Below are 18,015 nucleotides of genomic sequence, written 5' to 3'. Positions count from 1 at the left end.
TGGTGGTGTTTTGACCTTTATTGTTACAGATTCTCGTTTTATACTGTGCATTTTAGAAAGAAAATGTATTGGACAGTCCTGCTTGTTAATCAATTAAACATTAAGTACTCACCATCTTACTCATGGAAAAGCAAATATAGTCCAGGCACAATTCTTCTGCAACTATTTTATGCAAAATTCATGGTGTGAATTCTATAAACAATTTATAAAGTCAAGTATGAGTTTGATATAGGTGCATATCAGCAACGTAGGCCAACTTCATTTACACTGGGAAGTTAAACAAAAGCACAGAAAATGCCTTTCTGCCCACTTGAGTTTGATGGTAAAGCCAGCTGCATGGTCAGAGGGACCTTCCTTGTCTGCTCTGACTGTTTGATGCTTTCACTTGCAAGACCAATAGAAAAGCTGAACTCGGCTGTAGCAATAGCTATAACAATATTCATTAATTCTTTTCAGTCAAGTACTTCCATTTTCCCCTAATACTGTTCATTTTAACCATTCTAAAACTAAATAAAATGGAGAAAGGAACGAGAAAAGAGCACACACTAAAAGCCACTATAAAAGAACGGGCTGAATGGATGTCTTTCAATTGATGTCATCAGACTTCAGATAAATAAATGGGAAATTTTGTTAATGTGCTCTTACTTTTCCCAACATACCAACAAAAAGTAGCTTTAGAAAGGGCTTACATAATAGCCCATGTAGTTTTCCTTCAGCAGCTCAGGCGAGGCAGCACTCCCCACCCCAAACTGCTATTTGGCAAGCCATGAGCGGACCATGGGAGCAGAGCCAGTGGTTCTGATCCATGACGAAACCGTGATTCGGATGGGATCCAGACCCGATTATACCCCATCTCCCAACAGCTTAGCTTCTCATTTCCATACCTTGGCATTCTCAGACCCTCTTCCCGTGGCCTTGGTAGCGCATGGCTTTTTCCACACATGGTTTGGGGGAGAAGCAAGCCCATCTAGCTGCTTGCCAGCGTGGCCTGGTGAGTTTAAGAAAGAAGCTGACTCCAGAGATCCCACACCAAAACACTTACAGCTTTTTTGGTTGCACATGGACAAAACCCTGCTGACTGGATGAAATGATGCCTGAGTTTCTCTGGCAATTTCCAGAGCATGGGGGAGATTTTCCCACATCATGAACTTGTGGGTGAGAAGAACAACATGAGGGAATAAAACCAAACACAGCTCCTTTGGGCCCTCATCACCCATAAAGAGGCAGGCATGAATCCCTTAGGCACTGGATGTTTTAAGCTTCTTTTCTTAAAGTTATGGGCAGTTCTCATCATTCCGGCAGACCTAAGGAGAAGATAGTCAAGGCTGTATCATGACCTTAGTGGTTTAGAGGGCAGGGCAAGGACAAGGATCCAGAGCACTGCTGTGTGGGTAGATGTGACACTCACCCTCAAGGACAGTCCCTTTGAACAGTCTCACGGTGCTCCTTGCAAGAACTTTTTTCAGATCTTTAGGGGCTCTCTTCAGCCATCTCCAAGAGGACCCCCATAGCCACTAGCAGGTCTTGCAGACAGCAACCATTTTAAGGATTTTTTCCATTAGGGGGCCCCTGAGAACTGGTGCTTAGGGCAGGCCCTGCAGAGTGGTAAGCAAACACAAACACTATCTACTTCTTGGTTTTGTGCTAAGGTCTCATCAGGGAATATAGAGAACTGATTGCTGGGCAGAGAAACAAAAGCAGGTGATGGGTGGCTTGTGAGCTTCCCTCACTTCCTATTTTCCATCTCAGGTAGCTTGCTCCCTTGTCAGGCTTAGCCCAGATAAGCAGTGCAGTAGCTGTGGCCAGCATGGCCAGTGAACCATATTCCAACAGCCAGCTTTCCCTATAATCCTTATTATTCCTTACTGCTGAAATGGGGGAGGGGAAGGAGGAGGATTTTGCTGCTTCTTGTGCCTGTACGGGCTGTGAGTTCTCTCTTGTCTGTACAGGGGCAGGCTCACTGCTCCTGTGTGTGACCTGCAAGAAACCTAGCAAAAGGGAGGAGGCATTGCTGAAGCAAGCAAGGGACAAAAGTGACTTGGTTGCTACTGCTGCTGCTGCAGATTTGCTAAGAGGAGGCACAAAGGCCCCTGGACATAATCACGGGAAAGTCACTAGGAAGTTCACAGCCACATCCCTGGCACAGATTGCAAGTCCTCCTCTCCAAAGGCATACACAAGGGCACGGGGGCTCAGGAGGAGGAGGGAGGGGGCTCGGGAAGTAAAGAAGGGGACCAGTCCCTTCCCCAAAAGGATGGGAAGGAACTGGAAAGGGGTGGGTGGAGATCAGCTTGGGCAGACTGTGGGTTTTTTGGGGTGTGTTTCTTTATTGTTATAAAGTTTGCCCCTCCCCTCAGGATAGTCTCTTTTTTTTTAAGTTTTATTCATGAGTTGTTAACCGTTTTGTTTAGCAAATCGGTTTATCCCAATGACCTTTCCCTGCTTTAATTTTCGAGATGGCAGATGGCTCTAAAGAAATCCCCCTTAAATGCAGAACCAGACCCAGCCTGTTTTTTCACACACTGGACCTGCATCAACATGCCAAGCACAGCTCCAGAAAAAAGGACAAAGTCCCCAAGAAAGAAGCAGGGAGGGAGAAGGAGGGGGAAGGGAAGAGAGAGAGAGAGACTAGACAGAGCCCAGGTTGACTATTTTTTGCATTGTTAATTGTCTGGGATTTCTCTCTGGTGCTGTTTGCAACTCTCCACCACTACTCTCTGCACAGAGGCAACAAACTCCATGGAGGATGGCCTATAGGATTGATATCCCAAGGTGTATGTTACAAGAGGCTGATGTAAGAGGGAGGAGAAACAGATGGGAGTGAAGGACCTGTGCAGGAACGAAGGGCAGGAATGCAGAAAACAGAGGCAATGCTGAACCAAGCTGAGCAGCTGCACTGGTATGAAAATAAAAAATGGGAGCAGAGGGCTGGAAAGAAGTACAGAAAAAAGCAGCCTGAAGCCCTAGCACCCTGAACTGCCAGCTCAGCCTCCTGGTGACTCCTCATCTGACACCCATGTGAAGGCAAAGTGGCTTTCCAAAGGTAATTTATCACAACCTTTGGAGAAGTTCTTAGTCCCACTCACCCTTGCTGAACACATTTCAGGTTTTAACCCATTCAGTTGTCATGGATGAATAAGTGAAGCATGTTCAAGAGCCATCACTTGTCTCTTCCCCATCTCTTTTTGGGAAAAACTGATACGAATTCTGCCATCTGATGTTTTTCTCAACTGGTAGTAATACCACCTGGAGATGACAAATTCCAAGAAGTGATTCTGCTCATTTTTGCTCAGCATCAGATGGCTCTGGTTGAAAATGTGGTCAGAACAGCAACTGTTTGGAAAAAAAAAATAAGCTAATGATGAAATGCATTCAGGTTCTGCAACACTGGATTCCTCCCTAACCATTTTAAGCTTATGCTTAAAATGAGAGATTCTGAGCAGGACTTGCAAATGGCAGTGTGAGCTCCTGACTCAAACCAATTCATTCCAGTCTCCAGAGGGGCTGTACAAATACAGTTCTGCTAACCATTTAATCCTGTGTTTCATTTCAAGTATTTAAGTGAGCACTGTTGCCTTTCCTGGCTGGCTTCAGTCATTTTGAGGGGGAAAATTGAAGAGTGGATGCAACCACAGCATGTGACATGTCATAGTCCATCGCACCAAAAAAAGACAGGGAGAAAGGCACAACCCCCTACCTCCTCCCTCTCTTTCATTCAACCCTAGGGAATTCCATGGCAGAAACACATATAAGTGCTTTCCTGACCCAAGTCCTACCAACAATAACTTCAGCCCATAGCCAAGGTATAATCATTGGACTACATCACAGGATACTACTTTTATGTGTTGCACTAGTAGGAATAGATTGCATAAGATACCAAGAGCAGCAGACAGGATCCTTTTTACCTCAAGAAAGGTGTAAGTCATGCCCGGAAAAATGCAAATTGCTGCAATCCTAAGCTTCGCCATGGAGTCTCTCAGCTTCTTTTCATTCTGCATGGTTTGTTTTTCACTTGTTTTTTCAAAGTTCTGTCCTGAGACCAGAGAGATGGTTGAGGAAGACAAAAGGGCCCCAACTGCATCAAAATCTAAAAGCTGCCCTAAGTCAGTCTTGATGATGGATGAATCTGTAAGTGCCACTGTCACACAGATCAGTCCTAACACACACTCAACAAGGGAATTATTTCTGTTTCAGGGGATGCAAGGTACTCCTCCAGCATAACAAATCCAACTGCCCCCCAATGGCTTGCAGCAAGTGGTGCCTAACAGGCCTAAATAAAGTGGCCACAGTAATGTCCCCTCAAAAATTCAAAGTTCTAACACTACTGAAGAACAGAGCCAGGCTGTTGACTTCACTGTTTTATCTCAGGTCTACCTTCACGTGAGCTGTTTGCTTAGCTCAAAACACACCCCAGCCCTGCTACTATTAGAGACAAGTGACCAATTTCCCTTAAATGACTTACCTGCAGGGCACAGGGTGGGGTTTTTAAGATTTTGCTTATTCTCCAAATGGATTGTGATTTCCTCAAATGTTTTCACTCAAACCACTTTTCCCCAGTGTTTGGTTTCTGTGTAATGTCAGTTAACTGAGATGGTCCATGATTGTTTCTGTTCCCTGATGCTGTTCAGAGTCTGGAGGTCTATCAAACCACTGTGGCTTCCATTCACTCAAGGAGAGGTAGCAGCAAAACAGCATTTGGAAATTTTATAAAATATTAAACCTCCTGTTTTCTAGGCCACACAGTCCTTGCCTGAGGCAGCATCCATATAAAAAGTTAAGCTATTACAAGATTTATTGCCTGGATGCAAAGGAGCACACAAAATTGAAGTCTATGTCTCAGCCAGTTGGAACACAAACAGATATTCCTTCTAAGGTGCCCTGAACTGGGCTGGAGACAGGCAACAAGACACGTGCCGTCGGCCCAGCGCAGACCAGCCTGTGCTAAAATAAAAGCACCAGCCTGGAAGTATTTGTGCCCTATAAAATCATTTGATTAAAGAGGACATAGCCAGACAGAGCCCACGTACACTGTGCAGCTTCATCAGAGCAAGGATTTGTCATCGCCAGCACGCCATCCGTCACTAGCATGAGGGATCCTGACAGTGGATGCAAACAGCTGGCCAAGGAGGAACCTTCAGTACATTCATTTAGATTCATTCATAGAGCCTTCAGTCACCATAGGTTTAACCATGCCGTGCTCCAGATGGGCTGAAGATGTGTGGTGTTTGGGAAGGGGAATCATTGCTCTGCCCTCATATGCCAACTGTACTCAACACTGATACACAGACCAAGCTTCCCGGGGGTGCCTCAGAAAGATGTGCATTTCTAAAACCTAAGGCACATTTCTAAAACCTAATGCACATAACCTAATTTCTAAAACCTTATTTCTTCCCTGTGCCACTCAGTGTCTCCAGACTGACAGATGATTTTTTTCACCTACATTCATGTAAGGAATATGGTTTTACAGGAGCTCAGAATCAAGAGGACCATTTTCAAGTGGTTTTATGAAGACATATGGAAGCCACGTACCTCTATATCCCTGGTGAGACTTCTTCTATCCTAACTATTGCACATTAGCTTTCTGCCTCCAAAGTGGCAATTCTCCAGTGCTTGACAAAGCTTTCAACTCAACACTGCCGGGAAGCAGCAGCATGGTGAATCTGCTATGCCACCTGTCTCAAACTGAATATTGTAAGATGAACTGTGTGTTCTGAAGAACAGAAGTAGTCTTCATTGGTCATACCACACTTCCCCCACTGGAAAGCCTTTGCCTCCAGCAGAGATTTGGTATGCATCCTGGAGCAAGTTTTATCCATCGCAGGTGTCATGGTCCCTCATGTACACAGAGCCAAAACATTCACTAGCAGCAAGAAGAGGATTCCCATTTTTACATGTGCACCCATACTCACACATACAACAGTGGCAGTACTTTTTCAAGACAAAGAAACATCTAATGCCATTTCCAACCTTGACTGAGCAATAAATCCCCACAGAATCATAGGCTTAGGCTGGAAGGCACCTCTGGGGTCACCTCGTCCAACCAACATCCCAGAGCTTAATGCTGAAAACAATCACCAGCTTCAACCTTCACTGTAACCAGGCTGTTTCCCCTGGCATTGAGATGACAAGCCACTAACTCCACTGAGAGTGAGTGGATCTGACTGAGAGGATCTGTTCTAACTCCAACACCTTCAAATGTTTACTGCTATGCTCTCTGAAGAAAAAAACAAGCTCTTTGTTCTTCCTTTCTTACCCTGTTGTAGAACATACCTTTTCTCTTTTTGCATTGTCAGCCAATATAACTGGGTACTATGACCTCAGAAATGCTATGTTCTACAGGAATGACCCAAAATTCAACAGTATCACATAAGGTTGACATCTGTGTTGGCCCATTGGTGACCAGAGAATCCTAGAATAGTTTAGGTTTGAAGGGGCTTCTAAAGTTCATCTAGTCCAACCCCCATTATCAAAGACAACTTCAACTAGATCAGGTTGCTCAGAGCCACATCCAGCCTGATCTCTTGTGGTTCCAGAGATGGGAACCTACCCATCTACCATTTCTCCTGTTCCAGTGTTTCACCACTCCCATTGTAAATTTCTTCCTTACATCTCCTCTAAATCCACCCTCTAATAATTTAAAGCCATTACCCCTTGTCCTATTGCAGCAGTCCCTGCTAAAACGTTTGTCCCTGTTGTTCTTATAAGCTCCCTTTAGGTCCTGAAAGGCCACAATAAGGTGTCCTCAGAGCCTTCTCTTCTCCAGGCTGAACAGCCTCAATTCTTCCAGCCTGTCTTCATAGCAGAGGTACTCCATCCCTGTGATCATTTTTGTGACCCTCCTCCAGACCCACTCCAGTCCATGTCCTTCCTCTGTTGAGGACCCCAGAGCTGGATGCAGCACTGCACATGGGGTCTCACCAGAGCAGGCAGAGGGGCAGAATCCCCTCCCTCAACCTGGTGCCCGCACTGCTTTGGTTGTAGCCCAGGATGTGTTTGGCTTTCTGGGCTGCAAGCTCACATTACCAGGTCACATCCAGTTTTTCAGCAGCATCTCCAAGTCCTTGTCAGCAAGGCTGATCTCAATCCATTCATTCCCAAGCCTGTGCTCCTACCAGGGATTGCCCTGACCCACGTGCAGCACCTTGGACTTGATCTTGTTAAAATTCATGAGATTTCCATGGCTCCACTTCTCCAGCCTGTCCAGCTCCTTCTGGATGGCATCCCATCCCTCAGGCATGTCAGCTGCGCCGTTCAGCTTGGTGTCATCTGCAAACTTGCTGAGGGTGCACTCAATCCCAGTGTCTATGCCATTGATAAAGATATTAACAGTACTGGTCCCACTACGAACCCTGGGAGACACCATTCGTCACCAATGTCCATCTGGACATTGAACTGGTGACCTCTATCCTCTGGATGAGACCATGCAACTAATTCCTCGTCCACTCACCAGTGCCCCCATCAAATCCATATGACTCAAGTTTGGAGAGAAGGATGTTGTGGGGGATCGTGTCAAAGACCTTACAGAAGTCCAGATAGAACACACAACAAAGTACAGATAAAGGTTTAAAATGGTTTCTGGAACACGAAAGTAAGGTGTTCCTCACTTACCTTAAAGTATTTTTAAGGAAGTGTACACAGTGCACAATACAGAAGTGTAGTTCATGAAAATCAATTAAAAACTAGGAAAAAAATGCCCAGAATTAAGATTAATAACAAAACTCACATGTACGAAGGAAAAATGTTACTGCTGCCTTGGCAGCATGTATTTAAATTCACTGCTGCAGTCCTCTCTGTCACATCAGTTGGCTGCCTTCTTGGGAAATATTTATGTGACTAAGGGTCAGGATCAGGCCCAATATAAATAATAATATGATCACTTAGAGGGAGCTTTACATCTGTACAAACACTGTCTAATGAATTCCTGATGGAGTTCTGCTGTTGACTGAGGAAATCATGTGAGAACCTCCACAATAAGTGAAGCAGCAACACATTTTGTATCAAAGAAAATCATACAGAAAAGCAAACTAATATACAAAGGGCTGCAGTCATTCTTGTCATATTTCCTCCTAAGTCATTTAGGCCCTCTTTAGGCACTGCCGCTTTTTAGTTTAGAGAAAAATATCCTGGCTTTGGGATTGTAAGACCTTCAGTCTTTGATGTCGGAGCTCTCATGTTTAACCAAGAGCATAGTCTTGGGGGGAAAAAGGTGGTATGTGCAAACTTCATCTCCATACAGTGTGAACTCTTTACTGCAGAGCTGAGCTTTGCATTTTGCTATTGTGCAGTGTGGTCCAGATCCATGACAAAGATTCCAAGGCACTCAGGAACACAAATAAATAGCAACAGTCCATATTTAACCAGGATATGACCACACTGAAACTAACACCAAATGTTGTAGCTGGGTGCTCTGCTTGAAGTGAATCTCTTTGGAAAGTGCCTGTGTTTCTACATGGCTTTTAGGAACTACAGTATTCCCTGTAATTGCAGAAGCTGTACTTGTTGAGAATCTCCAGCAGACTCTATTCTATCTGTCCTCACCCCAAGCCACATGCACAAGACCAGATAAAGGCACAAATAGTATTTTCAGAGTCAGAGCATAAAGGACAATTGTCTAGATGTCATCAAATACTTCGCTCTGCTTTTTTATATCCTCCCATGTTCTCTAACTTAGGTTCCAACAACTACCTTATCATAGTCTAAAATCCAACTGAAAAATAATTTGCTAAAATTACCCATACTGTTCACATACTGTGGCTTTTAGACCCACAACTGATGTTTAGACACCCAAACATAGGGTGGTATAAACTGGAGTTCAGTCTATCTTAATTCCCTGAGACTGGATGCCAACCTTCAATGCTGACCAGTTTTTGATGCTCCAGTGTACAAGGCCATTCAATCCGTAACTCTGGCATGCAGAAGGAGTCTCACCAGTTGGCATGGGGACCTCTTGGCTGTTCTGCTGGGCACCAAACAGCAACGTGCCTTCTAACATGCAAACACACAAATCCTTCACTGGAGCAGGCTCCCCATCAGGGATGAACCCTGAAAATGCCACAATGTGAATGAGATCAATCCAAAAGCAAAGGTTTAGACCTGCAGAAGAGCGCACTGCAGAAATGGCAAGAGGAAGAGTGGAGATCCATAATGCCAGAGTCAGCATGCACCAAAAAAGCAGGTGAGGGTAAACACATGGAGGAGTTGTGCCGTAATCAAATGAAACCTGCACCCCAGTGATGCAAAAATGTTGAGTGATGAGATCTAAACAGCAGAGACCATCCAATACAGATCCCAGCCCATAAGGATATAAATATATGGATGAACTGCTAGCCTTGGAACAAGTTAAAGGGAAGTAGATGCTGCAGTTACAGATCAAAGCAGAAGAAAACTCCTAATATTTTTTTTAAACAGAGAATTTCAACCACTGTCCAGTAAACCGGTTTAACTGCCTGTAGGGAGAAATTTTCGAGAAATGATTTCTCACAATTTTAATGCTCTAAAATTAGCATTTCCAGGAAATAAGCAAGTCAAGAGGAGAGATTATTCTTGGCATAGAGTTAAAACACAGCAGATAATGTTACCTGAACCACTTTTACTGAGTGCGAAATAACTAAAATATGTCCAAGGGGTTAGTTGGGCACCAAAAAAGGACCTGCTAACAGCATATTTGAAAACAAAAGACATGTCAGCAAATGAGCAGGAAAATATCCTGAAGGTTTAAAGGAAGGAAATTAAATCCTGGGAGGTAGCAAGAATACATCTTTTCATGAGATTGATAAGAAAATCTCCAAGGCATGTATATTGCTGAACATAAAAATAAAATTTAAATAAAAGGATGAAACACAAAAACAAGAAACTAATGAACACAGCTGCCTGGCTTGGCTCGAGGGCCTCTTTGAACCAGTTAGAAGCCCTTCAGCACTTGGAAATCTGACCAAACTGATGCAAATAACAAGAAGGATAAAGTACAGCAAGGGAGAGGTAAGGAGTGAAAGAGAAGAGGCTGAAAGGTTTTCCCAGAGAAGCTATACCTAAAAGTCATAGAAGCTGCTTATAAACAAGAACTCAGTGGGGGAAAATGCAGTGTCTGTTGGATTGTTAGGGATTAAAAGAAGTGGTTGTTAGGCAGAGACAGAGAAAACAGGAGCTATACAATGGATCTCTAAGTTATAACGTGACTGTTTTTCTTCATAGGTGAATACTTCTAACATTTCAAGGAACAATCTTTTATTGTCATGTTTTAAATGGCTTTACAGATTACATGCCCATCTCCAAGCACCTGGGCAAAGTTTACAGAAACCAGTTATTAGTTATTATTGTTATGATTGTTACATGCACATATTTACAAGCAACTAAATAATTACCATCATGTTTCAATGCAGAGTATTTTTTTGCAATCTGACAACATAATGGCACCAGACACACTGAATAGAGAAATGTATTTTTGATTATGTCTTGGTAATAATTGCCTTCACTGCTTCATAGGAATTGAATATTTAAAATATCCTCATAAAAATAGCAATCCTTTAATAAGTATTATCCTCTTCCATAATGCAAGTACAGGTCATAGAACACCTTCCTTTCCCCATTATTGATGCTGCTAGAAACCAGGTTCATAACTTCATTGTCACTGCAACATTTCTGAAAGATTTTACAGGTGTCTAAAAATGCAGATATTAACCCCTGCTTTAAGTATTTGCTCACCAGCATATGATTGAAAACCCGCTCTCTAAGAACTCCAGATAAGGTGTTTGGCCTGAAATAAAAGAGCTTTTCCAGTTTCTTGGTAAGAGAGAAAAAGAGAGTTCTTTATCGAAAGCATATTAGCATATTTTGCCTCATTAATAACTTCACTGCAGCATTAATTTGCTTAATTATTGCACTTAGAATTCAACATGGTAGCTAATTAATTCAAAGGCTGGGGAAAAAAACTGAATCATAACATATACACACACAGCGCTGTTTTGGGAGCACACTTTTTGGGAAAATCTTTTTTTTTTTTTTTCTGTTTCATGAAACACTAAGTCTGTGAATACAGTAAGTTAAAAGTTATCTTTTTAATTATTTATTTTAATACGTTTTCCCAGGTTTGCCCATTTAGTCTTCTCTCCTGATGGATCTTCCTATAATAAATGGAGTTAATGCATCTCAACAGTCTGCTATTGGGACTTCCAACTCCATTACCCACTATTAAAATCTTGTTCTCTTCCTCTGCAAATCTTTCTGTCTATTTTACTGACAAAGGTCAAAAGGCACACTAAATTCTTAAGGTAATTTAAGAACAGGAGTTCACTTCTCTCCAAACCACCCCAAAATTACATTGTCATAGCCCAAAGGGACAAAAATTTAAAAAAAAAATCCAACACCAAAACACCACTTTCCGTTTCCTTAAGTCTTTCATTGTAGCTGACAATTAAAATCTTGTGATATTTGGGTCATGTGTAAAATTCTCACCATCAGAATCAGGAATGATATTCCAGTTAAGTATCTCCTTAACTGCTTGCTTATCAGTTTTACATTTCCACAGGACAAAACCATCAGAAACCAGTTAATGCTCCAGGGCTACTCTGAGCTGACTGTCTCTCAGATGATGCTACAAAAGCTGCCCAGTAACTCAGGGGATTCTCACTGCGATGCTACAGTGATGCTCACAGAGGCATATTGTCCATAGCTGTGTTAACAGAGAATCTCAACTGAATACAGCTACAGCAGAAAATAACTATTTCCATCCCTGCTACTCTACCTGAATAGTTCTATATTGAGAACAAGCTGGTATAGCTGGACTGATCACCATGCCACTCTTTTGTTGCTGGGGCAGCTCACCTCCCGCTACAGGCACTTTTCTGCTTTAATCTCTTGCCATCCTCATCCATTTATACTTTGTCACATACCAGCTTGGTGACACAACAGAGTATTTCAAGGTGCTGGCCTCAACTGTCCATGTTTTCATTCTCTTGGGTTGTTTTCATTTGTATAACAAGCTTGCCTACCATCAGCTGTACTTTTTAAAGAGAGATAAAAGGAATGGGGATTGACAGAATCTGCTGAAGGTAGCTTGGACCTTTTGAAGCCTGGTGTTGTAGCTCACGTTAGGTTGCAAAAGTGTTGTGTTTAATGAGTCTCTCTGCTTTTACTGGCAGTATTTACACAAGGACCAGAGCAATCCAGTAGTGTAGGGGTAATTTTATTAGGGGTTTTGGTGCCCCAAAAGTTATTTAGTCCTGAAAGTACCTAAATTCAATAGTCATTCTCTTTCCAGTTGAAAACATTCTCTTTCCAATGGATAACATTCTAAAAATTTAGAGTTCTGGTTCCTGGCAAGCCTAGATCTGCTCCAGCTGCAGGGAGCTCAGCCATACAGACTAACAAGATGCAGGCAAAATATACAAAAACCTAAGTTCCCTGTGCAGCCCTCTCCCAAACTTATTGTCAAAGTACACCTAACACTGACACAGTCCCCATGCTCACAAAATGCACCCTGAGGCATTCTACTTTTAAAAAGCATCTGGAAAAGGAGATGCTGAGGATGGTACCCTTCATCTATGTAATAGCTTGAAGGGGCTTTTACAGAGGTTCACACAATTATCTTGTCTCTTGCAATTCCTATTCCCTCTTCTATCCCATCTCCCTGGAATCATCTCTAAGTGGTGGTTTTTTCCCCACCTCCTAAGCCCATCACCTGGTCATTGTGACCTACAGATTCAAACCCTCTCCACAAGAGCAGAGAACAAACCCTGGTTATGGATAACTGCCATAACCAGAGGCCACCCTGCAAGAGACAGACCCTTCATCACGCTCCAGATGTCTCTTGCAGAAAAATAATGAGCCTTGTTCATCCTTCAAGAAAAAAAAAAATTGTTGGTTTTAGGAAGGTAGGAAAGGTCCTACTATGAGGTGAGACCTGTCCCTTTATTGGAGCCAGGAGGTGGGCATTTGGGGCTGCAGGCTGGGAGGGTTTTGAGCTCTGCACCCCTCAGCCTTCCGGTTCCAGCTCACGGGTCTGGTCAGCCCTCCAAGCCATGGAAATCCCTCTGAGTAGCCAAGCCCATAGCCATGTTTGAGAGCTTCAGCTTGGCAAGGGAAAGATGGGCAGGAGACAACCCACAGGGACTGGAAGGCTTCTTCCAGATCTTGCCTCTGGTTTTTGGGTACTGCAGTGCCCTGGGCTGGAAATTCTGTAGCATTCAGTGTCACATTCATCACAAAAATGAAGGATGTCCTTAAATTAAGCATGAGGATGAATAATGAGAGCACACACTCTGTTATTTATCAGACTTTTAAAATCATTTTACATATTTTATATATCAGACCACTTCAAGAACAGAATGAACCATAAATTTTTGTGGCACCTAATTCAGTGTCTGCATCACCAGATTTTCCAATACACCTTCTGTGGGATAATCTGGTATCCAGGAAAGAATGGGGTACATTTGGTACTACCTGGATGTCCCTGCTATGAAGTAAGCAGCAAAAAGAGATAGTTTTGCCATTGAAATGTTAACTTTCATTTGCTGCATTGATCCAGTTTATGTATGAAGCCGATCAAATCCCTTTAGAGGAAAACTATGGCTTGAGGCTATCTACAGTCACTTGTGGATAGTCTACTTTTTGGGACCCTTTCTTTTCTGCTGTTTATGAGGGAAGCTAAAGTCCCTGGTCACAGTTCTGTGCCAAGCTATAGCATCCCCAGCATGTTCTTTATCAGGGGAATTACGGACTGGACACCCAGAGCAAGCAGAGAACCAAAGCTGAGCTGAATTAGCAAAAGATCTATTTAAGGAAACATGCCTAGCATCTGTTTTATCGAGCATATGTACTCTGCTCGTTGCTGTGCACCATTAAGACTCCATGCAGAGATCATGAGGCACACATGAGCACTGCAGAAGCTCTGAGATCGCTATATTTTTCCTTCTTTATTTTGCCTCATCAAAATTTCATTGAGGACCACTCTAGCCTAAAATTACCCCAGTAATAAAACTAAAATCCCCCTGCCAATGATTTGAAGGACAAGGGGGCATCAAATACAGAGGGAATTTTCAGAGTCACTAATACACATTGGGGACGTGACCTTTTTTCAGCTACAGGAGTCTGGATAACTGAGGACAGATGCACTATGTTATACATGAAAACACACGTTTAACCACTGTTACTAATGACAGGATCTAACAAGACAGGATGCTCTATCCTCTGGCTGTGTTGATCCCAGCAGGAGAATGCCCCAAGTAAGCTTGCCTTCCCACAGACTGAGGGAGGACATCCAGTGGGAGAACAGTCACCCCTTCCACCATCCCATGTTCCCTGGATATACATACCCAGGAGCACCTTCACCAAACACAGAGCCTCCTCCCCACCCTACCATTCATGATGGATGGGACAGAGGAAAACCTGTGGAACATCCTCTGCCCTATGCTCCTGGTTCCTGGGTCTGCACACTGGGAGGACCTGGCAAGGAGCCTTTCTCCAGACAATTCCTAGACTAAAGCATCCCAGCTGCATTATGTGGAGTCTGAACCAGAAGAGAAGAAACAACCCTGCTCGAGCACTGAGCTGTCTCACTGCCTTATTTCTGGTCTCGACTCCCCAAAAGGCACACAGGCCAGGAGGTTAATCTAAAATAACAAGAATGTTCAGAAGCTGGCAGCTGGATCTCCTCGGGGTTCACGAGGGGCAGATCAGCCACTCGTTGCTTTCATTATCTGGATTACAATAAAAAGAGAGAAAAGAGGGTAAGAGGCATTCACTTCCCTGCAGACTCCTTGCCCAGATGTTAAACCAGCTGGCTACAAAACCCACACAGAGGCTTTGCTGTCAAAGACAGGGTTGACAACAGAAGATGGAAATATGGCTTCTACCTTTCTCTCTCCTGACAAAACAGATTGAATTATCTGTACCACAGCCTGAATCTGCCACAGCAGATGCCACCTGGGATACTGCTCTGCAGAGTCACACGTCCCCGTTGGTACCATGTCCCTCAGGGTTTGGAGAAGGTCTTTGCCACCTGCACCACCTCTTGACAGTGGGCCTGGAAGGGCAGTTCCATGAGGATCACAAGGTGTGGGACCATGGGGCCCACACTTTGCATTGCATTTGCCCTGAACTGCTGCAGCTCCATCCCCATATGGCTTCACAATGTCTTACACTCCACACCGCTGCTTCGAGCTGTTGTAGTGACCCCCCCTCCAAAGACTTTTCATCCTCCTTCTGTTAAATATTCACCTTCCCATTTGTCCAGGACACATTTCAAGTTTGTTTTTATAGCACACTTCTCATGAGAAATTCACTTAGTCCACCAGGCAGGGCAGGAGAGGTAGCTCAAACAGACACCTGCATTAGAGAGAGAATAGTTCTGCCTTCTGGTAATTCATCATATCCTGGGCCATATGCAGGGAATTCAGCAAATACTCCTTAGGAAAACTCCCTTGTGTCCCTAAACTGAAGGGCTGGCACTCTGCACCCTGTTCAGCCACAAAATGCTGGCTTTCATAACAGGTAAATAAAAACATTATTGCCAAATGCTTCTCCCTTCTTGTTTCCAAAAAAAATCAGCAGTCTGTTGATAAAAAATTTTGATTTACATAACTATCAACAATCAACCTGATAACAGAGAGCAGTCAACACCGATAAAGAGAAATTGGGACATTTACAAGCTTCAGCATGCTTGAAATCCTGTGTTGTCTCTTTAAAAACAATGAAAAACCATTCTGGATAAAATCTTTAAGAATGTTTTATTTCCTCAAGAGAACAGATCTCTGTTCTTGAAAAAAAAGTCTCTCTAATATTAAAATATACTTAACCTGATAGAACAGAACGTCTCCTTTGAAGTTGCTTCAATCTTTTTAAATATCTAAAGGACCTAACCCACACAGGGCTTGCACGTTTTCAGCTTGAAAAAAAAATCAAAGCTTTCTCCCCTTTTTTCCCCCATGTACACTTGCTTGCCAATTATGGGAATTAGAAAAAAAAATCAGTGTTTGAAAGAGGTAGAGCTTTTTACACTTTTGTAATTATGCACAGGATTTAATGATTTGGGGAGAGGGACTGCTTGCGGGGAGAGGAGAGTTTTATTCCAAGGCACTTTCATCCTGGACCAAGTGTCAGCCACCAGGTGATTTTTCACAGGGATCACCACGCTCCTCTGCTTAACAGCTCATCTCTGATTTGCTCGAACGATCAACAGCTCCTCATCTTCTTTATTAGTCTCTCTGTTTATCTGCCCAGCAATGAGCTCCAGCTCCCGCAGCCAGAGAACAAGCCAAGAATAGCCAGATCCAGAGCTGTGAAAGATATTCTTCCAGCATCATCTGGCTCCTTGGCAGAGTCTGCGGGCAGCTGTACTCACAGCCCTGTGCCTGCCGCTGGGTATGTCATGTGGCCATGCCATAGTGGCACTGGCTGAGCATCTCTGTCCTCCTGGACACAATTTTCCTTTGATTCACCTTGAATTCGAGAAACCCGTTATATGACCATTGTCTCAGATTTGATAAATAAGGGGGTTTTTTTTGTTTTTTTTTTTTTTTTAATGGCTGCCCATAAAAAATAACCCACACCTCTTGTTTCTGCTGTCATACTTTATAAATCTACATGCTGCCTTTAAGGACCATTCCCTTTGCCGTACAGGACATACTCCAGCGGCACTTTTTCACAGCACACGAGCAGGATCTTTTCCAGTTGATTTGTAGCACAGGGGCTGGACTTCTTCACTGAGGGATAAACAAAAATCCTGAAAAAAGAGGCATGGAGCAGACAACAAGAGGGCTACCTCTCTGCTGCTCTGGAGATTAGAGCTACATTAGTCAGTCCATAATTTTCAAAACATCTTTACCTTTTGGTTTTTTTTCAGGAAAAACACACCAAAAACTTAAAGTAAGCAAAATGTTATCCCTGATTTAAAGGATGCAATCCTACACGGCTATTGCCTTGTGCTTTTCACTTCTTTCCTTCTTCCTCCTTTTCTTCCTTTCACAAGAAAGACCAGTAAAAGCTCTGTGTATATTAGCTACAAGCTTCATCTATAAAAATCCTGTCTTAAAATATTACTCATATCACACTGTTACACAATCAAATTTCATAGGAAACAGAGAACTAAATACAACATAAATTACCTCAGCATTACAATTTGGGCATAAATTATCTGAACTAAACAAAATCTGACCTTGTTTCTACTAGTTTGGTCAGTGTCTCCATTTTAGATGCTGCAGGTCATCCTTAAGCATAAGTTTGTCCTTTCAGTTGATTTTTACATTTAGATTGGTTTAATAAATCATGACATAACAAGCATTAAAATATAAGCATTTTCTACCTAAGGAACTAGCAGTCTGTCATCTTCGGCAGTAGATGTGACACAGCTGAACAGTTGAATCAAAAAAAAGATGATATTTCCATGGACTACAACTGATGCAATTGTATACAGGCATTTGTCTGCTTAAAGTTTCAACCCCGATAGTTTTTTCCTTTCTTATTGAATTTGTCTAAATCCAATTGTGAGCTCTTCAGGGCAGCAATCTGTCTGCTCATATGTTCATAAAGCACCATATACACCTATGGAAGTCTGTGATAAGTAATTTCTGATCTGTTTATGATTAAAGAGGGTTTCAGGTGAAATATTATTAATTGAAATAGACAGGCTACGAGGACAGCTTACATTGCCAACATGCTTAAGTCAGACATGATGCTTCAACACAGGATGGCAGCCAACGTGCTATGCACAGTCTGAGCTTGCTCATGTGCAGCTCTAAATGCATTTTGAGAGCCACCCTACAACCATCCCCCATGCCCCGACACCATGCCCTTAAACAACACATTCTGCAGCATGGGAGCACTCTCTGTGAAATGCTTGGTGCTGCGCTACACATCTGTTTATAAGGATACCTACTGTTTTTTCCAGGGTTACTCTCTGAGAGCAAGCCAGACATGCTGCAGAGTGACTGGAAAGACAGGAGTGCACTGTCTCGATAGGAGGTGGAAAGAAAGTGGGACAAGCCACAGAAGGGGGAGCAGAGGGAGAAGGCAAGAATTTATT

The 18,015-nt window shown here is 43.0% G+C and overlaps 1 protein-coding gene across 1 annotated transcript in view; it reads right to left on the bottom strand.

Annotated features, from left to right (window-relative positions):
• OLFM4 (olfactomedin 4) overlaps nt 1-7,362 on the bottom strand; it is an 89,307-nt gene extending 81,945 nt beyond the window's left edge. The window contains exon 1 of the mRNA XM_039555571.1: nt 7,132-7,362. Coding sequence (XP_039411505.1) covers nt 7,132-7,362 — 231 coding nt within the window. The remainder of the gene's footprint in view (nt 1-7,131) is intronic.
• Nucleotides 7,363-18,015: the final 10,653 nt, after the last annotated feature.

The sequence above is a fragment of the Corvus cornix genome, chromosome 1 (genome assembly GCF_000738735.6).
Source record: "Corvus cornix cornix isolate S_Up_H32 chromosome 1, ASM73873v5, whole genome shotgun sequence".
Taxonomy (NCBI): domain Eukaryota; kingdom Metazoa; phylum Chordata; class Aves; order Passeriformes; family Corvidae; genus Corvus; species Corvus cornix.
The sequence above is the reverse complement of the archived record's forward strand: the minus strand, read 5'-3'. Positions and strand labels throughout refer to the sequence as shown.